General features: G+C 45.5%; 1 protein-coding gene across 2 annotated transcripts in view; it reads left to right on the plus strand.

Moving 5' to 3' along the window:
• Positions 1-26,631, plus strand: part of MPP2 (MAGUK p55 scaffold protein 2) — a 436,959-nt gene that overhangs the window by 375,457 nt on the left and 34,871 nt on the right. For both annotated transcript variants that reach the window (XM_078645234.1, XM_078645233.1), the window contains 4 exons: positions 1,191-1,259; positions 3,909-4,070; positions 11,658-11,860; positions 17,502-17,630. In XM_078645234.1, the coding sequence (XP_078501360.1) occupies positions 1,191-1,259; positions 3,909-4,070; positions 11,658-11,860; positions 17,502-17,630 (563 nt within the window). The remainder of the gene's footprint in view (positions 1-1,190; positions 1,260-3,908; positions 4,071-11,657; positions 11,861-17,501; positions 17,631-26,631) is intronic.

Consider the following 26,631-nt stretch of genomic DNA (forward strand, 5'->3'; position numbering starts at 1 on the left):
CCGCTCCTCGCCGCTCCTCACCGCCTGTCCGCCGCTCCTCACCGCTCCTCCCCGCCTGTCCGCCGCTCCTCACAGCTCCTTCCAGCCTGTCCACCGCTCCCCCCCGCGCTGATGTACGCTGCGCCTCTTCCGCTCCTGCACGCCGCTCCTCCCCGCGCTCCTGATGTCACCACGCAGGTCGCGGCCGGCGCTACGTGCAAGGGACTACTGTTTTTTTTATCGTCAATTTTTTAAATAACGTATTTATTTTTATTTATATAGCCTATGTCCATCTGCACACCCTGACGATTACAATGATGTATCGGGTGTGTGGATTGGTGCTGTGGTTCCCGAGTTTACCTGCCTCAAAGGTCCAACGTTCTTGCTTTATAATAGTAGTATAGATATGTCGCATTGCGTACTAGATAGATGGCAAGTGCTCAAAGAGCACCGGGTGGTAACAAAATATTAACACTAACTATGCAGAAGTTTCCTTACCACTTTAGGCAACTGTTAACTTTGTAAACAAGCATCGGCCAAGCTCTAAAAGGCCAATCTATCAGCTTTGCTAATGCTTTTTTGCAATTGCACCTGTGTGCATGCATCAAGACGGGCGCACACGCATGGCTGGTAATCTTGGAATTACTTTTCTGTTGCAGAAAGCCAATTCGAACAAGGCCTGTGAGATACATTCTCTGTCGTGATGCATTCACAAATGTGTATACAAATATAATATGTGATTTATATGCGTTGTGACGCAGGCAGTAATTTTTAAATTTACTGTTCTGAAAAGACAGGTGACTATGTTAGATAAGTAAATTAGCATAAGAAAAATGTTAGGATAGTAAATTGGCATTAAAAAATTCAACACATGTGAGTGCGAAGCACAAATAATGGAGCCTGTTGCCTAGCAGCACACTGCAGCTGCCAGGAAGTCATAAAAAATAAAATGTAATAAAGACACGAATAATATTAACACGGGGACCGCTTGTTCTTTTTCTCTCTAATATAACATTTTCAAAAATCTGCTGACATGAGAGGGGAGTCTACTTATTTATAAATGGAAATGAATGAACGTTAATCTTTTTGTGGGACGTTAAAGTATATTTTCATATCCATGTCTTTCTTGGTGGGGAGCTGGGACTAGTTTTGGAGTTGATGTTTAAATCTGCTTCAATACAGTAACAAAGCCTTTGCTCTGCCTATTGCAGGGGCTCTGTGCGGAAGCATCAGTGGAAAAAAGAAGAAGAGAATGATGTATCTGACGACCAAAAATGCTGGTAAGTTCTCCTGGAGTTAGAGGCATTCTTTCCAATAAGTTTTCCTCAATGGGTAAGGAAATATTCTTACATTGGTTATGGCCTGTATAGCCCTCTGACCCTAGCCCTTTGTCTCTATGTGTGATATATCCCCGCCATTAGAATGGACCACAATCATTCGCTAGAGCAATGGAAAACAGGTGAAGCCTGAGAAAATGTGGCAGGGTGGAATATCCAGGCACAACTACAGTATATACTGCTGGGAATTTGCTTGTCCATGAATTAAAGTAAGTTGAGTGGAAGTTTATATTTGAACTGTATATCCAATGTCAAGAACAGAAATGTCAATTGGTAGTCCACTCTGTAACATAAAAAAGTGTGGCTACTCTATTGGAAGAGGAAAGGCCACCAGACCAGTAGAAGCTGCTCATGTCGTCCCTTGCTAATCGATTTTGTCTCTCCCTCAGAGGTGGGATATCCCCTGCCCTCAATTCTCAGGATTGGCTTACGAGCACTCTGCTTTCAGCACCACAAGAGTGCCCATATCCAAAAATGTTTGAAAGTGTTACTGATAAAAATTCTCCTCCAGCCATGCCCACTGTTTACGGACCAACCAGTTGGAGGGCTCTGATGCCTCCGTGGCCTCATAGAAGATCTAGAGCCTACAGTCACACTCCTAAGGCTTGGCCATAGAGGCCTAAGAAATCTGCAAATCGAAGATCCTTTACTTCCTAAGAAAGCATGCCAGCTGCCTCTGATAAGGCTGGGAACGTTATGACTTATCTGGATTGTAATGACCCTGTCACAGTGTGTCATGCAAGTCTAGTCTGTGCCAGAGAAGTTTAGTTGTTGGTGGATGTGATTTGAAGAACTGCTAAATCTTGACCCTATCAAAGTTTGACACTCTACCTTTTTCAGACCCCTATGGATGGGCTATGACAAGCAAGTAAACTCCAAAGGACCTTTGAATTTGACTTCAGAAACACTTTTGAGCAGACACCTTAGCTCACAGAACATACTTAACCATGATTACGCTGGATTTGAGAACCTTATCGCTGGGTGCATGGACCACAGTGGTGTGAACACGTTGTGTAGTCTGTTGTCTCATTGGTGTGTCTGGTGACATCTTCTCCGACTCCACCACCACCATCCCGACATGTGCTTGAGCACCAAACGCCTTAGCAGAAGGAGGATATTGGGTGAATGTACAGGCGGCATGTGCATTTTTTTATCTCCTGGATCTGGCCTTTGTTCATCCTCAAAAGTGGCCAGCTTCTGATTCCAGTATGGCCTTGATTCAACTGCAGTCCCTTTCACTGCACTTTCCGCCCCTGTACCTAACAACCTGAAGAAACTCCAGGCCCTGGAACCAGGAGTTCTTAAGTCTCTGGTGCAGATACCGACACAGTGATCAGTCTCAGCAATACAAGTGACATGCGTGCCGATGCTGAAATGGAGAGTATAGGAGCTAAGATTCTTGGCATTAAATAGAAGAGAAGCTTGCATTGAAGAGAAAGCAATCCAAGAGTAGGTAAGTTCAGCAACATGTTTATTATGGATTCACAACAGAAGATTCACAGTGCCTCAACACAGTAAAGGCACTTCCCTCGCTCAACCTTCAGCAACTGCGCCCATTCTAATCCCTCATTCTTCATTCTACTCACTATCCCACCCCACGTTAGATCTTCCAATTAGCCAACTTTTCGTCCTCCGTCATGTGTACCGAGGCTGGCAGAGCTTGGACACATGGGTTTGCTGATACATGGAAGCAAGCAGGACACTTTTGCATGGGGAGTTGTTCTGAAACTTGTGGATAATGTTTAGGATTAGGAGAGTGGGGCAAAGGCATATGCAACGCGACGTACTGCCTTACTTGTCCTTTTTGGAGGTAGAGATATTCACCCTGATCCCTCCCATTAATGAGATATCAGTGGCACTGCTCCACGTGGGAAAAATACAGCTACAAGTTATAGGGTTCCCATTAAATGAAGAGATTTTGGTCCATCATTAATAATTGGTTTGCGAGGGAAAGGGGAACGGGAGGTGTCAGTAGTCAGTTTGCCCTATTTTTCTACTCTGGTTATATGAACGTATGTGTGCACCCAGACATACTCCCTTTTACCTGTTTTTGCCCTAACCCACTGTACAAAGAATTCTGATTCGCATTGATCAGAGGGTCCCCTTCACCTAGGGACCACTGTGTCTTTCTCACCAATCTCTACCTGTGTAGTTTATCGGTGCTAGATGGAGAGAATAAAAATGAATTTTACAGGCAGGCCGCACTTGATGTTAAGCATGTTGGCCTACCTACGTGTGGGTCAAAACTGTGCACGCCTTGTGCTAAAGCTTCTTGTGTGGCTAGTGGTGAATGCCATGTATGCAAGAGAAGTTGGTGTTTGAGTAGGAGTACTGAAGTCACTACAGTGAGTAACTCATACTTTTTCTCCTCTGGGAAGGGAGATTCGTATATCTTTAAAGTGTGACAGCCTTTCTGTGAGTGGGCGATGTGTTGTTCTGGGAGTAATGATGGCTTCTAGCAACAAAGGAGTTGTATTGGGTGCAAGTTCATGTCTTTTCTTGGGGATAGCGGTCTTTCTTTTGTGGGGTATGAGATCTACTCCCCTACATCATCCTCTAAATATTACAATGTTTTTTCTTCTCTCCTTATAGAATTCGATAGGCACGAGCTTCTGATTTATGAGGAGGTGGCCCGCATGCCACCCTTCCGCAGGAAGACTCTCATTCTGATTGGAGCACAAGGAGTTGGTCGCCGGAGCCTGAAAAACAAACTGATCCTGTCCGATCCCAGCCGCTACGGAACAACCATTCCATGTCAGTATCCAACAGAGAGGCCATTTTGTTTCTGGTCCCTTTCACCACATTCTTAAACTCTGTTTTTTTCTACATTTCCGTCTCCTCAATCTCATTTCAATTTTCTAAGTTTGTCTTATGTGACTTCACTTTATTCTCAAGTGATTCCCTCTTTTTCTCTATGCCGCTCCCTCATTTTCCCCTTTTGTTCCCCTAATTGGCAATTTTAAACTGCTTTGTTTCTCCAGTTTACCCCTTTTTCCATTTAATCTAAACCTTTAAATCCTTTATTTCCCTGTCAACCCCTTATTTCTCTGTGGCCCATTTTCCCTAGTGAATTCCTGCTTTCCCCTGTGGCTCCTTTACTTTTCACCTTTGGCTCACTCCCCCTCCCCAGCTGGTCTGCCAGACTTTTCCAGGGCTGCTTTTAGAATCCAATCTAGGCCTGGTCACCGCTTTGGTTAAAGTGATTTCCCCTCCACACTGCTGTTTGTAGGCCCAGGCTACAAAACACTAAGGGACTTGTTAGAAATGGGTTTTCTGGTTGGCTGAGGCTTGCGCCAAAGCCAGGCAGAAACCACCACTCCAGTCAGGGCAAGGGAGTGAAACGCCAAAGATAACACCTGCTCACCCCCTTGGTAGCTTGGCACGAGCAGTCAGGCTTATCCCAGAGGCAATGTGTAAAGCATTTGCGCAACACACACACAGCAACAACATACCAGGCACACCACAAAAGGGACTCCACACAAGGTTATATCAAAAATAGCCTTTGTATTAAGAAAAACACATTAGAATAGTAATCACAGAATATACACTGTGCCACCTGGCACTGGGCAATATTTACAGGGAATTATATACCAATGACAGGGCCACTTGGACCACTGTCAGAACCATCACTTAGTAAAGATAGTAAATGTAGAACATATAATAAACATAGAACACAACCAGTAATTACTGGCAAGCACTGTACTCCACATCATCCTTTAACACAAACCATATTATGTACAGTATCACATTTAGGCGTGAAATACATTCTGCGCCAACCTCACCAGCATAACTACCATTAGGGGTATAATTCATAGTAGGAAATAACTCAAACATAAACACAGTTTGCACAACCTCATAACCATAAAACCACATTAGAGGCATAAATCAGGGTGTGTAAATCATAATACATGCATCACATTTCCTAGCACCACATAAATCACATTAGGGCCTGGCGCCCTATAAACCTAACAATCCCCCTGGCCAACTGGCCTTCTCACAGAGGCTAAAATGCCTTATCTTTATATAGACTGAACACAAGGCTAAAAGCACTCAAGGGGCCACAATGCACATAATTACAGATTCACTTCAACAGCAATAAAGGCACTCAAAAAGCATGTGGAACAAACTTAGTTCGAGGACGGGGTCCACGTGACCCGGTGATGCACAATGTACCTGAGATTTAAAGGGGCATGGCACGCAGCCTCACAAGGAAGCCGAGTGGTAACAGGCGGACTCGCAGCGGCCACAGCTCCCAGCTGTAGCGGTCCGTGGCGTGCACTCACGATAATCCTAGGACTGGGCTTAAAGGCAGGCAGCCTGCGGCACACGCTGGTGGTAACAAGATCCTCGAAGTGGGGACTAGTGTGGGCATTCAGCGGCACAGCTCCTCAGCTGCAGCGGCCCACAATAGCGATGATTCTCGTAGGACGGCAAATGCGGGCACACAGCGGCACAGCTCCTCAGCTGCAGCGGCCCACAATAGCGATGATTCTCGTAGGACAGCAAATGCGGGCAGTCAGCGGCAACAGCTCCTCAGCTGCAGTGGCCCACAATAGCGATGATTCTCGTAGGACGGCAAATGCGGGCACTCAGCGTCACAGCTCCTCAGCTGCAGCAGCCCACAATAGCGATGATTCTCGTAGGACGGCAAATGCGGGCACACAGCGGGCCAGCTCCTCAGCTGCAGCGGCCCACAATAACGATGATTCTCGTAGGACGGCAAATGCGGCACTCGGCGGCACAGCTCCTCAGCTGCAGCGGTCCGCAATAGCGATAACGATGACTTTGGTGACACAGGCAAATGCAGGCTCTCGGCGGCAACAGTTTCTCAGCTGCAGTGGCCCACAATAGCGAAGTCGATGACTTTGGTAACACAGGCAAATGCGGGATCACAGCAGCAAGAACTCCTCAGCTGCGGCGGCTTACAATAGCGATGTGATGACTTTCATCCCACGTTCCCCATAGTTTAACCAGGGGCTCTGGAATTCTCAACAGAGGCCTCACCTGCAAGTAGAATCCCTCTCAAATAGTAATCCGGACAGCTGATGGATAAAGTTGGCTAATGTCCCTGAGACTTCGGCAGGAGGCAAGCTCAAATCAGGCAAGCAGCAAGAAGGATGCATGTTTGATTCAGCAAGAAGGATGAAAGTTTCAGAGTCATTTCCCTCTAGTTACACGGACAGAGGTTTGTCTTGACATCCAGAAGTAACACACGCAAAGTGAAAGGTCATAAAAAGTCTTTGGAGAGGAAGTGGCAATGCAGGGCCCAGGGAGGCAAGCCTTCATGGCAGCCTCCTCTGGGCCCCAGCAGCAACACGCACCGGCTGGATTCTGGCCCAAGAACTGAACAAAAACATGGGGTTACAGCCCCTTTACTTATACCATGACTGTCCTGAGTTCTTCAGAAGCGGTCGCTCCCCACGCTGCTCCCTGCTCCTATCTCTGGTATCCTCGCGCTTCATTGCCAGACCGCTGAACTTTTTGTGCCTGCTTAAACTACTATCGTAGCGCTATACTGCCAGACTGCCCAACTATTTGTGCCTGACTGTAGAGTTTTCGTGGCGCTGTACTAGTAGATTGTTATTTAATTTATTTTGCATTGTGTGTTGCTCACTTGCCAGCTTGCGTTGTTGGTGCCTGATTGTGCCAGTACTGCTTGCCCATTTGTTCGCGTTTGTTGAGGCTGTGCCCCAAACTCGTCCTGCTTCGCTTTTTGGCGTGCTGCCATTTTGTTGTTTGTTATTGTGCTTCCCAGCCCGGCTCTCCACCCCGCTCCCGCCTCCCAGCTGCTCCTCCCTCGCTCCGCCCCCCTCCACCATCCTCTTATGACAGATGCATCTGCGCGCAGCGTTCACGCGCAGCGGATGCGCCCTATACGCGCCGAAGGTGCGCCAAAGGTAAGCCCGTCTACGCCCGTCCGCGCCTGGACCGCGCCCAGCGCCTGGCCCCCGCATAACCCTCTCCTCCCGCATAACGTACGACGCCGCAACTCTCTCAGCACTTAACCCCGGCCGACTCCCAAATTGTTACCAAGCCGCCCCAGGACACACTCATGGACCCTTCACCTGCCACTCCTGCAAGTTCGACTACATCAGGTCCCACACCAAATCCAAAGACTCCAAACAGTGCTCCGACACTAACCACCTGAAGTGCATCCTGCTCAACACCCGCTCGGTCCACAGACACGCCATTGAACTTTGGAACCTACTAGTCACCACATCGCCGGACGTCGCCTTTCTCACAGAAACCTGGACGAACGCCTCTTCAGCGCCCGACATCGCCATAGCCATCCCGGACGGTTACAAGATCGTCCGAAAGGACCGCATCAACCAAACGGGAGGAGGCATCACCATCGTTCACAAGAACACCATCCGCATCACGACCAGCTCCGATGACAACCTCACAACCGCCGAACACCTTCACTTCCAGATTCACACAGACCCTAAGACCACACTCAGAGGCACCCTCATCTATAGACCACCCGGACCCCACACACAATTCAGCGAAGACATCACTGACTTCATTAGCCCTCACGCCCTCCCCTCCGAGGACTACATCTTACTGGGAGACCTCAACTTCCACCTGGAAAAGAACAACGACAGCAACACCACCACCCTTTTGGACAACCTCGCCAATCTCGGACTCAAACAACTTGTCGACACCCCTACCCACCTTGCCGGGCACACGCTCGACCCAATCTTCACCTCCAGCAAGCACATCTCCTTTAATCACACCTCAACCCTCCATTGGATGGACCACAGCTGCGTTCTGTTCAACTACAAAAAGACCACGACCCACAACCACCCTCAACCTATTCCCCGGAGAAACTGGAGTAAAATTACCACTGAACAGCTCTTCACATCGCTTCACCAAAACCCTCCTTCAAAACCATCAAACCCAAACCGAGCAGCCACCAACCTCACACAATGGATTACCCACAGCGCTAACGAATTAGCACCCCTGAAAAACCATCAAATCAAACAAGGCAGCAGAAAAGCCCCCTGGTTTAATGATGCCCTTAAGAAATCAAAGAAGACCTGTCGCACCCTCGAGAAAGCCTGGCGAAAAAACCCAACCACTGACAACATGACCACCTTCAAGAACGCCATCCGCAAACACCACCAACTGATCTGATCCACCAAGAAATCAGCATTCAAGGATCGCCTCGACAACAACGCCCACTACAGCAAAGAACTATTCAACATCGTCAAATAGTTTACCAACCCCACAGCTGGCAACAACGACATGACTCCATCCCAAGACCTCTGCGACTCCCTAGCCTCGTTCTTCCACAACAAAATCGCCGACATACATAACAGCTTTGGAGACCAGCCCACCCCACCTACCTCCGAAATAAAACCCACCTCCAACAACCTCTACGCCTGGAACCCAATCACCACTGAAGGCACCATCCGCCTGATGAACACCATCCACTCAGGATCACTAACCGACCCGTGTCCCCACCACATTTTCAACAAAGCAGACTCCATTATCGCACCCCATCTCCGAGACATCATCAACTGCTCCTTCAACTCCGCCACATTCCAGGAAAGATGGAAACACGGCGAACTCAGCGCCCTCTTGAAGAAACCTACAGCGGACCCCACTGAACTTAAGAACTACCGCCCCATTTCACTCCTCCCTTTCCCTGCCAAAGTCATCGAGAAAGCCGTTAACAGTCAACTAGCCGCCTTCCTCGAATCCAACAAATCCCTCGACCCTTCACAGTCCGGCTTCCGAGCCAAACACAGCACCGAGATCGCCCTCATCGCAGCAACAGACGATATTCGAACTCTACTGGACAACGGAGAAACAGCTGCCCTCATCCTAATTGACCTCTCCGCAGCCTTCGACACAGTCTGTCATAACGCCCTCATACAACGCCTCAGCAACGTCGGAATACAAGGAAAAGCACTAGACTGGATAATCTCGTTCCTCGCCGGAAGAACCCAGAGAGTCCGCTTCCCCCCTTTTAGATCAGAGGCCACCGATGTCATCTGCGGCGTACCCCAAGGATCCTCACTCAGTCCCACCCTCTTCAACGTATACATGAGTCCCCTCGCATCCATTGCGCGCCAACACAACCTCAACATTATCTCCTACGCAGACGACACTCAGCTGATCCTATCCCTCACCAAAGACCCAAACACCGCCAAAACCAATCTACACGAAGGGATGAAAGAAGTAGCCGAGTGGATGAAGAACAGCCGTCTAAAACTTAACTCAGACAAAACGGAAGTCCTCATCTTAGGATCATCCCCTCTCCGCCTGGGACGACTCATGGTGGCCACCGGCCCTGGGAATCGCACCAATACCAACAGACCACGCACGTAACCTGGGCTTCATCCTAGACTCCTCCCTCTCAATGACCAGACAAGTCAACGCCGTCTCTTCATCATGCTTCAACATACTACGTATGCTCAAAAAAATCTTCCGTTGGATCCCCACCGAAACAAGAAAGACGGTCACCCATGCACTGGTCACAAGCCGACTAGACTACGGAAACACCCTTTACGCCGGAACCACAGCCAAACTCCAGAAAAAACTCCAACGCATCCAAAACACCTCAGCCAGACTCATCCTAGACATACCCCGCCAATCTCACATTTCCGGTCACCTGAGAGACCTCCACTGGCTCCCCGTCAACAAGAGAATAACTTTCCGCCTCCTCACCCACGCACACAAAGCCCTCTACGACCTAGGACCCGAATACCTCAACACGCACCTGTCCTTCTACACCCCCACCCGCCAACTTCGATCGTCCAATCTAGCCCTCGCCGCAATTCCACGCATCCAAAGATCCACCATGGGAGGAAGATCCTTCTTCTACTTGGCGGCCAAGACCTGGAATTCCCTCCCCACCCACCTCCGCATCACTCAGAACCACCTCTCCTTCAGGAAACAACTAAAAACTTGGATATTTGATAAGTAAAGCTCCCCCCCTCCCTCAAGCGCCTTGAGACCCTCTGGGTGAGCAGTGCGCTATACAAATTCTAACTTAACTTAACTTAACTTTAACTTAATACCACCAAAAGTCTTTGTTCTCAAAAGTCACAAGTCACTGAAGACAGCCAGAACCAGTTTGGTGTGGTCCTGGAGCACTGTGTTTACAAGGCTGCATTCTGCCTTTGAGGAAGAGGGGGTCTGCCATCAGACGCACTGTGGGAGGTGGAGCCATCATTCACCTTGCCAGGCACACCCCTACTCAGATCAAAGGGTCACCCCTCCCCATACTGCAACTGCAGATATCTCTATTCAACCCACGTTTGGCTCAGCTTGCCCTGTCCCTCCAAAACCAGACATGCAATTCACATCAGGCAGGCAGACACATAGCACACAGAAATGCCAACATCTAAAAGTGCCATTTCTCACATAGTCATAATAAATCAACGCACACCATTGCACAGCATTTATTCTCATATTTTCATACATGCCAGACTTGACCATACTGCTTCTCTCATAACAGGAATTACCACTGACACACACTGAGCAGGGAATACCTCATGCATACCTACGGGAGGGCAGGCCCCTCTCACTAAATGTACCACAGAGTGCACGCACTTTACACTGGACCACAGTGCTAAAGTGCCCAGAGGCCTAAAACCACTACCATTACACAGAGAAAAAGGCTGGGAGGAATCCAAAAAGTTTAGGGGTGAACCTGCAAAAAGGGCCAAGTCCAACTGGGATTATTACGATGTCGGTCGGGAAGCCTCCGACCGCTAGGCGGAAGCTTTCCGATCAACACAGTTGATTTGCGATCCGACTGCTAAATTACAATGTCGGAGCATAAACCGGCCAGTCATTCCAACGCGGTTCCGACTGGCTCTATGAGTCTTCCGGCCGGTCGGACCTGCACCGTAATCCCCTATGGATGGCGTTTCTGCCATGGGGATGTCAGGGGCTTTTTCTGACAGCCTTTCTTTGCCGGTCTTTCCGACACGGAAAGGCTGTCGGACATCGACTTTGGGGGCTCCTACCAGGGCCCCCTTGCCTCTGCAGTTTACAGTTGGTTGCTGAGGGGGTACCCAGGGTGTCCTCCTGTAAATCCCAGCACTGTGTGAGAAATGGAAATATGTGACCAAACAGTGTTCGGTCATATCGTAATCAGGCAGTCAGAACCGCCAACCGGAGGGCGGTCAGTCCCGAGACCGCCACAGTGCTGACATCGTAATTAGCCCCTAAATACCCAAGGCTTTTTACAAAATTCATAAACCCTGAGCTTTATTTTGCTTAATATGGGGGACAAGTTGGTAACAGCAGCCTTTATCCAGTCTGTAAAAGGCCTCCTCTATACAGTGAAATGTTAACTGTCCATTTCCTCTATCTTTATCCCCACAGACACATCCCGAAAGCCCAAAGACGATGAGAAGGATGGGCAGGTGTATTCCTTTGTGTCACGCCATGAGATGGAGACTGACATCAAGGCAGGAAAGTACTTGGAGCATGGGGAGTATGAGGGCAACCTCTATGGGACAAAGATCGACTCCATCCATGAAGTGGTGGAATCCGGCAAGATGTGCATTCTGGACGTCAACCCACAGGTGGGAGCACTGCTGGGGACAATAGGGGTGGGAGCACTGATGGGGATAATAGGGGTGGAATCACTGCTTGGGACAATAGGGGTGGGAGCACTGCAGAGGATAATAGGGGTGAGTGGACTGCTTGGGACAATAGGGGTGGGAGCACTCCTGGGGATAATAGAGGTGGGAGCACTGCTTGGGACAATTGGGGTGGGAGCACTGCTTGGGACAATAGGGGTAAGGAGCACTGCTTGGCATTATAGGGGTGGGAGCACTGCTTGGGATAATAAGGGTGGGAGCACTGCTTGTGACACTAGGGCTGGGAGTACTGTTTGGCATAATAGGGGTGGGAGCACTGCTGAGGATAATAGGGGTGAGTGGACTGCTTGGGATACAAAAGGTGGGCGCACTGCTTGTCATAATAGGGGTGGGAGCACTGCTTGGGACAATAGAGGTGGGAGCCCTGCTTGGGATAATAAGGGTGGGGGGTACTGCTTGTGACACTAGGGGTGAGAGCACTGCTTGGGATAATAGGGGCGGGGGCAATGCTTGTGACAATAGAGGTGGGAGCACTGCTTGGGATAACAAGGGTGAGAGCACTGCTGGTGACACTAGTGGTGAGAGCACTGCTTGGGATAATAAGGGTGGGGGCACTTCTTGTGACACTAGGGGTGAGAGCCCTGCTTGGGATAATAAGGGTGGGGGCACTGCTTGTGACGCTAGGGGTGGGAGCCCTGCTTGGGATAATAAGGGTGAGAGCACTGCTGGTGACAATAGGGGTGGGAGCACTGCTTGGCATAATAGGGGCGGGGAGTACTGCTTGGCATAATAGGGGTGGGGGCACTGCTTGTGACACTAGTGGTGAGAGCGCTGCTTGGGATAATAAGGGTGGGGGCACTTCTTGTAACGCTAGGGGTGGGAGCACTTCTTAGGATAATAAGGGCGGGGCACTGCTTGTGACGCTAGGGGTGGGAGCACTTCTTGAGGAAGAGGTGTGGCGCCGCGGCCAGGGCGACTGACGCTGGAATCTGGGGACCACGGTTCGATCCCCGGCTCCGGCGGCAGGTTAGCCCAGCACCATGTGACTCTGGGCAATAGCTCGCTTAATCTTCCCGACGGCCCCCAGCGCCTAGAGACCCTTACGGGTGATTGTGCACTTTACAAATGTGGACTTTACTTTTTTTACTTTACTTCTTGGGATAATAGGGGCAGCGCGGGCAGGAGTCAGGACAGATATAACTAGGTAGAGAGTAGCGAAAAAGTCTACTTTTAAATAAAATATATGGGCCTCCAGAAGTCAAAGGCTTTCTTTTTTCATTGCTTAGAATGATGTAGGATTCCGCAGGACTTTCTTAGTCAAGAAGACAGTATCTCGCGACTCAGCTGCAGGATGCACTGACACACGTAGCCGAAAAGCACAGGCTTTTCTGAACGGGCAACCAAGGTCATTCATGAAATAATGAAGTAGACCCAAAGAAGGAGAGTGTAATCGCATTTGAAAAGGCTGACATTATGCTGCGGACCAGTGCTCCTTATCAAATCAACTTTATTGACATCAACATATGTTCCTCTAAATGTTACATGGGCATTGCCAAAGGCGAGGCTCCCATGACCTGAACATGGCTTTTGAACCCACATTGCTAGGACTGAAGTTGAGGAGTAAGTTCGTCAGATGCCTGCCATGTTTTGCCCATTCTGAGGCAGAGTTGTTGTTTCCATTAAGACCGTTGTGGTGATAATGAACCATCTGGTGACGTCTCACTGAGGCTGTGCAGGCTTTCCTGAGGAAAAAATCATATTAACGTGATATTAGTTATCTATGAAACTCCTAAAAGTGATGAAAAATGGGCGAATAAGGAGCAACACTACACAACTTTAAAGCAGTTATTTGTTTTTTTTGTAACCTCAAAGATGACCTACGAAATAGCATTGTCATTGATCACCCTGGTGGCATCTTACATCACACTTCCATCAATGACCACATTCCATATGGGCCCGATTCACAAAAGTAAACTTAGACGTTTGGTCTAAACTTAGACCAAACGCCTTAACTTTACGACTTTGGGAATTAACAAAGGGCTTTAACGAGTACTATCTTTATGTGTGGTTCTCCAACCCAGAACGGACATATAGCTAATACTCGAGTCGTAAATGCCCTTTGTGAACTGCAAAAGTCGTAAACTTAGACGTTTAGTCTAAGTTCAGACCAAACGTCGAAGTTTACCTTTGTGAACCGGGCTCTATGACTTTCTTGACTAAGTCAACTCACCTAAAATGTATTTTTACCTGGAGACGAAAAATACATTAAATTATATATAACAGATTTTTTGCAATTTAAAAAACGGTAGCTGTTTTACGCAGTACTTTCTTATCCTCCATCCTGCACTGCATTCTGGGAATGAATAAATGACTGTATATCAAAAAAGTATGCATGTCTGCAAAATTACAGATTGAATGCCCCCTCCTATTTTGACAACATTGCTTCCCGTGGACAGTAGGAACGTGAGGCTTTTTAACCACACTGCTACTAGTAGTGTGGCAGGCCTTGAATGTTATCTCTTTTTGGGACACTGCAAAGTCTTCCCTATGCATCTCTGCTAATCTCTTTGGTATTTTGTAGCAAATTCCATAGCTTTGTACTGTCATTAGTATTTACTCAATAAACTCTCATTGTTTTGATTGCATGAGTTGGATCATTAGTAGTGTGAGCGTGGTTACTATGCTGTTGTCATGATTGTTTATATGTGTCTTGTAGTGGTACTGTTGATGATGTTTGTAAGCCAGACATGGTGTGAGCACTGCCCTGCTTGCAGTGTGTTGGAGGTATTTGTCAGTGTAATACCTCATTAGGATCCACAGTATCCTTTTTATCCAGAATACATGAGTGGGTGTTAGTGTGGTATCTTAAGATAAGCACACTAGTCTGGTTGTATTAGAATGTTTGATATATATTCCACTTCCAAAAGTATTATGAATGCTGTCAAGACTCTTTCTGTTAGAAAGCTATGAAGATCTCTGTAAGATGGTTGGAGCTCTTTAACTTACTTGAAATAAAACCTTTAACCTTACTTTTACTGTATTCCTAAATTGGCCAGCAAAAATCTAGTATTCATTCTTTGCTTTGCCACTGGGACTCCAATGCCAGTGATGTTGGTGTGGGCGCTGTTTTGAAGCAAGATCAAGGAGGCAAGGAGGTCACTACAGCGTTTGCCTCAAGAGCTCTGACGGGGCAGGGCGAAGCACCGATATTCTGCTATAATCATTTGCAATGCAAAAGGTCTTGCATTTGCGAGGGTTTAAGCTATTGACATTGTAAATGACAATGCCTTTTATTTATCTGTTTTGCTGATTAACACATAAATAAAAGGCATTGTCATTTACAATGTCAATAGCTTAAACTCTTGTAAATGCGAGACCTATTCTAAGAAGCGGGTGCCATTGTCCAGACTGCTCGGAAAGTGAAAGCATGCATGGTGCGGTGAATGTTGCAGGAAAGCATGTTGTGCCTGCAGTTGGAGTAACTCATTAAAGAAAATAGTGCTTTCAGACTAAAAAAAGACATACCGTGTAGCAATCGAAATAAAAGGGCCAGTCCTCATGGGAGGTTACAAATGAAGACAAGGGGGTACTAAGGAGGGACTAACAAGCCTATTAACGAATCAGAAGCCAGCATTTACGAAGGACGGTGACACAAGCCAATGATAATTATGGGCAGAGAGTGGGCGGGCTTCGATTCCATACACCAATACAGCATACCGCAGAGCAGTTTATGCGCAGTCCAGGGTCGACCTAATTAAAAGGATGATCTTGTGGTATTTTGGGTGAAACCAGAGTTCAAGCAGTTTTTTTGGGGTGTGTGGTTTAAAGTTTTTTTTTACCACAAACCATTTCAAGAAATCGATGGATGTGTTGGATGCTGTACTTGTAGATTTGCTAGAGGGTGGTTGCCTTGCAACATTACCACTTGACTGTTAATTATTTACCAGGTGTTTTGTATGGGATGCAGCTTGCCTCTGAGTCAAATGGTGAAGACAAGCAGATAGAGTGGTGGTTATATGATTTATTTAGTCGATGTTTGTTTTGTAATAGGGGAATGGATTTTTCTGAGTGAATGGATGGAAGAGTTGTCACATTACTTAATGTGAAGAAAGTGCATGATTTGGTTTGTAAGAAGAGGAGGATATGGAAAGATGTGGAAATTGAACTTCCAGAGTTTTGTGAGCGTGAAGAAAGAGTTGTCAGTAGAAGGTGGTCTTTTGCTGTGGGGATATAAATTAGCCCCTCTTCCACGTTTGAGAATGCACACTGAGGAGCTTGCACATAAAGGCCATCAAGGATCAGCATGACAAAATAAAGCTTGAGGAGTTCTCATTGGTGACCAGGCATTTGGTTCCATTTTCGTTTGGAAGCAATCCGCCTTACTTTCTGGTTGTCCAGATGGTTTCGGGTTGTCCTCAATATAGATTCCAGATTGTAGGAGACAGCTTTTGTTACTGACATCTCAACTCCACCTTATGTAAGATTCTTGACTAGTGTGTTTGCACATGAGAGCAATCCTAAGCTTCTCCTTACTGACAACAGGGTTCAATTGTCCCCCCGTGAAACGAAGGAATTGTTAACAAAAATATATATTGTGCATTGTATCACACTCAGAGTAACGTGATGGTTGAGCGATTTAGTAGGACACTGAAAGAAAGTGGGCAGTTGGCCAAATGAATGAACCGAGACCGGAGGAGTGACATTTTAAAAAGGGTAGTAATGTTCAGATTCACTCAGCATTCTAGCACTAGGTGACATTTTTTGAACTGTTCCATAGGAAGAAGCCATATTGCATAGCTTGCATCGTCTGCCCATCTCCCACCCCCTTTCCCTCCCCCGCCCCTCGGGGTTAGAAGATGCACTGGAGAGTAGCGGAGGACCGAGATTGTCAATGAAAGATTGCAAAATTAAAGGTCAGCACAAACGAAAAAGACAATTCAATTTGACAAACTGAATTTTGTATCTAAAGGGTAATTCAAATTGGAGATATGGTGGTGATTAAAGACCCTCATGGTCGGGTAGGGTGTCCCAAGTATTATGCCCAACTCAGGTAAAGTTACTCAAGGGGGGTGGTTAAACTAGAAGATGGGTGCTTATGGAGTCGAGTTCCTTTATTTTCTTTTTCTAGCATTTACTGATTTCGTTTGTTATATTTCTTTTCTTAGCTGTGTTTTGCTTGGTTCTCTTCTTTATCTCTCTTTCTCTTTTTCCATTTTCATGCTTTTGGGTTCTTTGAGGAGGGGAGGTGGTGTGATATCTCAAGTTAACGGTTAGCATTCTAGTCTAATGTATTAGAACGATGGACATTCATTCTTCTTTGGAATGCATTATTACAAATGCTCAAGAATCCTACTGTTCTAAAGCTGTGAAGATCCCCGTAAGGTGGTTGGAGTTTTTTTTCTTGGTATAGACCTGTATAACTTCACCTTACGTGCTGCACATTGCGTCAAAGGATTACAAAAGTTAGCATACTGTGTTATGTGTTGTTGGAGTAGCATGTTGTTTTATGCAGAATGGAGTGCTGTTGTGGCGCTGGTGAGGTCCACTTGAATAGTCCCTCTGAGCAGTGTTATAAATGGTGTGTGTTGTATTACCTAATACATACTCTTCTTGTCCTCCGCAGGCTGTGAAGGTTCTAAGAACAGCAGAGTTCGTCCCTTATGTGGTGTTCATTGAAGCTCCAGATTTCGACACACTCAGAGCTATAAACAAAGCGGCAATTGAGTCTGGGATATCCACAAAGCAGCTCTCGGTGAGTGACTTTCAGACCAAAAGAGTCTCATCCATTACTCACATCTGGCCCTGCATTTAGACTCTGTCAAGCCATGTAGAGGAGCGTGCAGTGTAATTTGTGTCCTATATGTGTACAAAGATGTAACAAGAACAAGGTATTTGAAGTATGATCCCTTCACCACCTATAGCTAGGTACAGCTGCATAATGCTTTTTGTTCTATATTTCCAATGTGTCTGAAGAAACAGTCTCAAATAAGGTGAGTCTGTGTTCACTTTCTGTGAGTTGATGCCCATCAGTATTCTCTGTAGTTTAGCCCCTACTACAAAAACATCCCAAATGTATTGAAAACAAGACTTGTTTCTCTGTTGATGGGAGCGTAATAAACCATTATGGCATGATATTAATATACCTTGCGTTCTATGTTAACCCTGTCTGTAGTTACCCGAGTGGTAGTATGGTGTGTTTTTGCTACTGTTACTTAGAACTCCTTTCTGGAGTATCCAGGGGCTTAAATTTAAGGCCACGCCAATCTCCCGCAGGTAGTGGGAAACTAAATAAACCAGTCATTCTAGTTGCATCAGGTGAATATACACAAAACAAAACAGTTACAGCCTTTACAGAAAGGTGCTCACTCAAAGTCTGTTGTGTTGAGCTGGCAGGATTTTCCCAGTCTTTATGGAGAAAACAATGTGCCTGGTTCCATAAAATATTTTTCCCCTTGACAGATAAGCCCCATCAAATAAGATTGTCTTTCACAAAGATTCCAGCACGAAGATGCACGTGTGTATACCCAAGCACAAGTTGAAAATGTGCATATTGCTAGTAGCTTCTGAGTGAACAAGAAGGGCGCAAAATGGCAGTTTCCAAAACGTGGACGAGGGTAGACAAAACAAATTAGGAAAACGTACACTAAGGAAGCTAAAATGTGTTTTACAACATGTTATGTTAATTTAATTTATAATGCACGCAAATCACCCTGGAACAGGTGTCTGGGCGCCATACAGCACACAACCCAATAATCAGACTACTTAGGCCAGAAAAAGCAGTGTTTTAAGATATTTTCTGAATATGAAGTGTTCAGCACATTGACAAATGTGGAGTGGAAGCTTTTTCCAAAGCAAGGGGGATAAGTAAGAGAAGGATCAACCTCCTGAACGACATTTAATGATCCGTGGTACTGTCAGTAAGGGTTTATCATCAGATCTTAAAGGTCTGCCTGGATGATAGCGGATGAGTTTAGAGGAAAGATAACTTGGACAGTTTCCTTGCAGGGACTTATGGGTCAGACAAAAAACTTGAAAATTATTCTTTTACGAATCAGCAAACGGTGAAGCGCATGGAAAAGCGGGGCTGAGGTGATCCTGCCTGGAAGATTGTTGATGAGACGTGCTGCCATGTTTTGCATGACTTGCTGTTTATATAAGACTGTCTCATTTATGGAAGTCAAGTAAGGCATTGCAATAGTCCAGGATGCTCGTGACCAGTGCTTTTACTAAAGTTTACTTTGCTAAATGTAGAAGGGGTAGGAAACTCTCCATAGAAGACACAACATATAAAAGTAGGTGCCAGTGGTAGTAGCAACTTGTTCTTTCATAGTGAGAGCTTGGTCGGGAGACACCTACATGTTTTACAATCACTTTGGGTGTAGGGACCAAGTTCAGATGGCCATCAATTAGCTGCCCAAAAGTGTTGAGCCTTGCCAAAAAACATAATTTTAGTTTTGTTGGCATTTAGCTGGAGACAGTTCTCTGTCATCAAAGTGAAAAAATATTTACTCTAGTCCTCTAGATTGAGACTGTCCTTGTTTAAAGAAATATACTGAGCCTGCTGAGTGCATAAAAGACTCATAGGGGTATCTCACATACTGCATTTTATAGTATATTTACTAATACTATAATAGTGCTACTCCTGCATTGCAAAATGCTATTCACTAACCTCAATGCATACATGCATAGGCCTTCTCTCCACTTCACCTTTTCTGTCCGGAGATCTATAACTTGACTACAGGCTTTCCTCGCATGTACAACTGCTTTTTTGAAGTAAAGGATGGGAGGAACGAAGTGAAGGGGTATGGCGGGAAAATTAGGAATACCTTTTATTAAATGGGAGGTGTATAAGGAGGAGTAAGAAGGGGTTCTGCAAGGAACCAACACACACCCACAACAGAGTAAGCACATTGCTGTTCACATATTGCACTTCTATCGTTACTACAGCCAAAAAGGACCCAAATAGTAGTAAATGTACTCCAGTTCAGACCTGATGTATGCTCTACATGACACATAGCCAATAACTGGAACTGCAACACCCTCTCGTAGAAAATAATGGAGACAGGGACTTAGGAAATATTGCTAAAATAAAATAAAATCAATTCATATATTTTGACTACTTAGAAATATGCAGAATGTTATTAAATGCTGAAAAAACATGTATATAATATTTTATTCTAGAATATTTTAATAATTTGTTTAAATATAAAAATAAATGTAACTTTAATTTAAAAAAAATAATTAAATTAATTTTATGCACAAATTGTAGCAACTTTTCTGCATAATAAACATTTTACTCTACTTGTTTTTTAGGTCTTTAAAAAATAATAATTACGTTTATTAACTATGTATTTAATAAACAATTAAGTTAATAGAGTTCCAGCATTTTATGTATTTTATTCTATATTTAAAATAAATATATAAAAGTAACTTATGAAACTGATTTACATTAATATTTAACATAAAATGTTGTTTTTTTCATTTTTAAGTCTGATACATTTTTATACTTTTCCCTATACTTTACCAGAGGAAGATCTGCACCTTGCCTACGTTCGAAAAGTTACAACTAATACCTATACACTCGTAAATTTGGCTCCACTCACTCATTTCAGGGGGTGGAGACATATAAGCCTACACGTTGTGAATTACAATCATTAATGGTGAATAGCTTAAAGAAGGAGATTTACTACAAAGTTGAAAAAAATGTACAAATGTAAATTTACTCACATCTATATTTACCTGTGTGAATAGCCCCTGAATTCTGATCCCCAAGGTGAAACATATTCCTCTGGACATTTTGCATGTTTCTGTGCACCCACCATAAATATGGTAATTTTACCCTTTGTTGATTTGCCTATGGACATTTTTGTCAGGAGCAATTTTCTAAGTACAAATCACTTGGACACTGTAATGTGTTACTTCTTGTTTCACCTCTTTACTCCATTTGAGACTTCAGTGAATTCACAGTTCTGCTGCCTGGTTTGCCCTTGCTGTCCCACCCCCAGTCTCTACTTTGGCCTGTCTGAAAACGTTACATTGGCTACCCATCTCAAAGAGAATCTTTTTAGGACTCTGCCTATTCAAGACATAAAATTACTCATAACAATTCCTCTGCAAGTGAGATTTAACAATGCCCGTCAGCTAGGTGTTCCTAAGTACCTGCATCATCAGCTGTGAGGGAGAGCTTTTTCAGTTTTAGCCACTCAGCATTGTAAGCTGCTCTCCCCATCTAAGATCTTTTGATCAGCTAATGACATTCAGGAAATCCTTGAAGATTTTGTTCTTCGTAAGCTTGTGGCTACAGTTCTGTACTTCATTTTCCATAGTGCTCAGTTTTCTTACAGCCTGAACACTTTTAAGGGATCTACACACTCTATAAAATGTATATCAAATCAAAGAGTGGTTGTCTCAAACCATCCATCCATAACTGACCAGCCAAGCCTATTTCATACTTTGTAAACGATTGTAAGCCAAAATTTTGAATACAAAAATATTGGCCTGTAACAATATGGACTACAAAATATTGATTCGCACAAAATCCTCAATTTAAACATACATAGGGCTTAGTAGATTTACTATTTTAACTCCCCATCCATGTACCTTTATGACATTTTGTAAGTCTAGTTCTTGCGGTTGATATTGTTGCTACAGGTTGATATTCTAAAGCTAATATTGTAGTACTACACCCTTGCAAACCGGTTGTGTACATTTGGAAAGGCCTAGTGTCTCTCTCTTGCTGGCTGGATGTTCCCAATGTGCAGATTTGTGGTCATGTACCTGTGGATGCAGCTGGTCCGTAATTTGTATTGTGGTTAAAATTGTATGGATGGGGTATATGCTGCTGGAGATCACATGCTGCGCACTCCTCCCAATTTGTGTTGGTTGTGGATGTTGAAATTTGTTTTTGTTCAAAATATATTTTTTGGTTTCAGAGCAGATTGTAATCCCTTCCAAAAACCTACAATGCACCAGGACAAAGATTGTGTTTTTTCCGCCATCGGGTTCAGATGTACTTCTTGAGCTACAGCACTGTCGAGCTACTATTGGCATTCATTTGACTCTAGTAGTCCGAATCCGCAGCTTAGACTTCAAACGATCCATTTCCACTGGTGATGCTTTGAATTCAACAGGATCAGGGAGTTCCTCAAGGCTCCAGATTATATGAAAATGACATGTTACAAACTTTTGTGGGATATGATGCAGTGTCCGGCCACACCCTTTTCACTGTCCAAACTAATTTTCATGACCTCCTCTACCATTTATTACACATTCGAAATGTTCCTTTTTGTAAAAATTGCATTTACGGACCATTGATTACACTTCCATCTGGCACTAGCTGGAGAGTACAGCCCGAGGCGGAGATTAAGGCCCCAGTGCGGAGAGTATGGCCCAAGCCTGAGATTCCAGCCCGACTGCAGACATAAAGATACGACTCGTAAATGACCTCTGTGAATACCAAAAGTCGTAAAGTTAGACTTTTATCTAAGATTTCCTTTGTGAATCGGTCCTACCAGTTCAAAGCGCTACCCTTCAGAGTCACAAAAGCCTCAAGAATCTTTTGAAAGTGCTGGCTGTATTCTCACAAAGCTACATTGCAGTGCTATTCATTTATTTCAGTATCTGGATGATTCGCTGATAGAAGCCATCAGCAATACTCAGGCAGCCATGTCGCTCCAGCACAGGCTACGGTTTACAGTCACTTGCAAAGCTTATGCTAATTAAGAATGGTGATGACATTTAAAAGGCTGCTACTTCTTTTTCAGACATCACATCCAGTAACAGTGAGAGTTATCATGAAACTATTGGGGATGATGCCCTCCTGTATTGCAATAGGGCCACAGGCTTATTTTCCCATGTGCCCATTCCAGGACTGTCTTTCCAGGCAATAGTCACAAGTGATGGGTAAATGGGAGGATCTAGTGTTCCTAGAGCTCAGAGTTCTGTACAGCCTCACCCTGGTGGAGCAGCAAGTACTTCTTGTCATAGCCTCAGGTGATGATTACCACAGATGCCTCACTTAGAGGATGGCAATCACATCTGAATGACAAGACTTTTCTGGACGCAAAAGTAGAAAAAGTGTCACATCAAATTTCTAGAGCTGACAGCGGTCAAATTGGCGCTCAGAGTGTTTTATACACTAACTACAAAAATACATCCCTACCGAGTACAGAGAGCATGACTGCCTTGTATTACATTCAGTAACAGGAGGTACTCACTGGCCCCACCTGTCAGCCTTAGCCCGATTAATTTGGCTGTGGGTTACTAGTCATCAGATCCAGCTCCTAGCAGAGCATCTGCCGGGGCAACACATTTGCGGCCCTTCTAACAAGTACATGAGTGGGAGATGAATCCCCAAGTACGTCATTGATACTTTCAGAAATGGGGTTGCCCAGGGCCAATCTGTTCACCACCACAGAAAATGCAAAATGTCCAGCTTTGCCTTCAGGTACCCACACCCACAGTCCTTGGGCAATACATTATTGATTAACTGGTCAGTGATATTTGCTTACAGTTTTCCTTCACTACTTTTCCTTCGCTACCTCTGATCCTTTACGTAGTGAGGAAGTTCAGGCAGATGTACATGTCACTCATTCTCATGAGACAATATGGACAAGGCAGCCCAGATACTCAGTGCGTCTGGAAATGTTTGATTACTTGCTGGAGAAGGTGCCCATCAAGAAAGATCTTCTGATTGGTACTTCTGATCTGAAATTCTTCATCTTCACAATATTCCAAGGTGGCAGACTAAATCTAAATCTAGAAGCTTCTTGTTCTTGGGTTCCAAGGATCCACAGGGTCCTCCAGTTGAGTTATGAATCTGTCCTTCGGCACTATCTGCGCGTCTCAAAACCATCTCAGGCTCCCCACTTCAGTGCCAACTTTCGGCTCCACAACCTGCACTTGTCCCTTCAAAGCCGGTCTTCGTCTTCACCCAGAGCAAGGTCACGTACCAATTTTGCTACGACACGCCAGGTTCTTGTACAGTCAGATTCAGGCAAAACACTGCCTTACCATAGTGCTGCCCTAATTTGCTCCACCGACATTTCAGATTTTCCCTTTCATTAAGATGACGACAATTTTTACACCCACTTACAGGAGGCCAACTGGCTTGATACTGGGCTGATTGCCCCCATGCCCCCCACTCCACTGGGGCCACCAAGTGAAGAAAGTGCTTCCTTTACTGTAGTGATTAGTCATACTGCTGAGGTTCTGCATGGACAACCTCCACCTGTGAAGCTCAAAACTAAAGTTCTTACTGAAATTCGACAGCCTGGGCAGGCTTTCTCTGATCCCGAACAGCAATTCAACACAGCCCTAACTGATATATTGATAAGCACCTGCTCTAAACCTTGCTCATGGCTGGTAGTGAACAGGCAGGTAGCCAAACACGCTGGACCAGCACCAGGTGACCCTGATGTTTTGACTCAACATCCTTCACGAGAGCGTCTGGTGGTCTAGGCTCCATCAGCAAGGTAAATCCCAATACATTCCCTTGGCACCCCCAGACAGGGAGTCGAAGCGAATTGAGGCATTCCAGAAATAAATGTTTTCTTTTACCAGCCTAGGTTAATGTTGGTCAGTAACACGTTGGCTACTAGTTCGATACACACAGCCTCTGGGATGATTCCGGTAGACTTTAAGGCCGTCCCAGCTCAAACTATTCAAGATGTTCAGGATGCATCCAAATACATGATTCGGGCTGGCCTGCGCTACTGATTCTTTGGGGAGAGCAGTCAGCATTAGAGTGCTGCTCCATTTGCACATATGAATGAGCTCCACAGGCCTTTCTGGTGACGTATAGGTGTCCCTTGTGAATATGCCTTTTTATGGATCCCGCTTTTTGGCTAAAAAGCGAATACCACCCTAGGGCGCTTCAAGGAAAGCCAGGTCAAGGCACGCCCTTCGAGATTTTTGAAATCTACCAGACAGTTCCCTCATCAGATTTGACCCTACGTAGGCTTCTCTAGTGGTGTGTCATACAGGCAGCGCCAGGCTCATCTCCACCTCTGCAGTCCTCTCAGCCCTTTCGTGGCCAGGGATAGAGATCAGACAGACAATAATCACCAGGGGACGCAACCTTCCAAGTCCCCCACTCCTGTGGCATAAGCCTCCCAGCCTCTTTGGTTTAAACTCAGTGCGCACGCCCCCCCCCCCCCTGTGGGAAGGTGAATCAAACATTTTCTCCAAGATTGGCAAGCTGTCACATACTACAGATGGGTCCTCCAGATAGTTTAGCGGGCCTTTACACTTCCATTACTTTCTAACCAGCTGCATCTTCCACCTGCATCAAAGCAGCTTTGAGAGGAGTATCTGGCCATCTTGTTGCAAGAGATGCACACTCCTGTGTCCAAATGAGATATAAAGAGGGTACTGGTTGTTCCTCCCGCTATTTGCTTGTGCCAAAGAAAGTCAGAGGCATTCATCCTATTTTAGAACAATAACCTTTGAACACCTGTGGAAGGACAAATAAAAATGCTCTCACCGGCCCAAGTTCTGTGTTCCCTGGCTCTGGGCATCTGGAGGGTAGCCTTGAACATGCAGGATGTGTATTTTCATATGCCCGTCCTGCAGTTACACTGGGTTTACCTGTGGTTCAAGGCAAGACAGAGTATTTTCCATTTGCCATGCACCCCTTCGGGCTCACCAGTGCCCCACGGGTGTCCACACATTATTGGCGGTGGTCGCGGCACACCTTCAAAGGTTGGCAATGCCAGTCTTCTCCTACCTCGATGATTGACTTCTGTATGCCAACTTCCTGACATTGTTGGGGTTCACAAACAAAGTGTCAAAGTCGCACCTATCTCCTTCATAAGAGTTGCCTTGGATATGGTATAGATCTGGACCTTCCCTTTATTATAGTGGTCAAGGACATTTGGGCTAAGGTCCTGATGTTTCAGCCTTGATCATGGTGTGAGTTGTTCTGAGCCTATTTGACTTATTGGTCTCCTGCATCCTATCCTGCTCATCTAATATGCCATATGCTTTTCTACTGTGGCATATGCAGCCTCTGCAATAGAATCTGAAGTCTCAGTGGTCCCAGCACCAAGGGACCATGTTGGATTCCATATAGGTATCGGAGAAGATTGCAAATGATTTACAGCGTTGTCTGCTCGATCACAATTGGACCAGCAGCATATCCCCTGTTCCACCCCCACCCAGAGCTGATGGGGTGAAGGATGCATCGATACTGAGTTGGGGAAGTTATCAAGGAGAAGTGGAGATTAGAAGACCCGGGTCTCTGATGGAAACCCTTTTTCGCATCAGTCTGTTGGCATGTGGGCAATTCACTTAGGGCCGTATGTATCAAGGCTTTTTCGATTAGCAAAGGCCGGAATTCGGCGAATTCCGGCCTTTGCGAATCGCAAAAGGCCGTTTTGCATTAATTGATATGTATTAAAAAATCGCATCATGAGGAATCGCATACATTTGCGATTCCTTATTTTGCTATAGCATTTAAGGAATCGCATGTTTGCGATTCCTTAATTGCTATGTATGAAGCATTTTACTATAGCGAATTAAGCTTAAGAAATCGCAATTTACCACCAACTTTCAATTGGTGGTAATTTGCGATTTCTTTTAAAAATGCACAAATTGACATTTTTGAATGTGGCATGTGACGCACATACATGCCCATAGGGCATGTATGTGCGCCATATGCACACACATGCTGATTTCAGGGGTGCAGCAGGGTGTCCTTGAGACACCCCTGCACCCTTGAAATCAATCTCATTTTGCGATTAGCAAATTGCCAA

This window comes from Lissotriton helveticus, chromosome 5_1 (genome assembly GCF_964261635.1).
Source record: "Lissotriton helveticus chromosome 5_1, aLisHel1.1, whole genome shotgun sequence".
Lineage (NCBI taxonomy): Eukaryota > Metazoa > Chordata > Amphibia > Caudata > Salamandridae > Lissotriton > Lissotriton helveticus.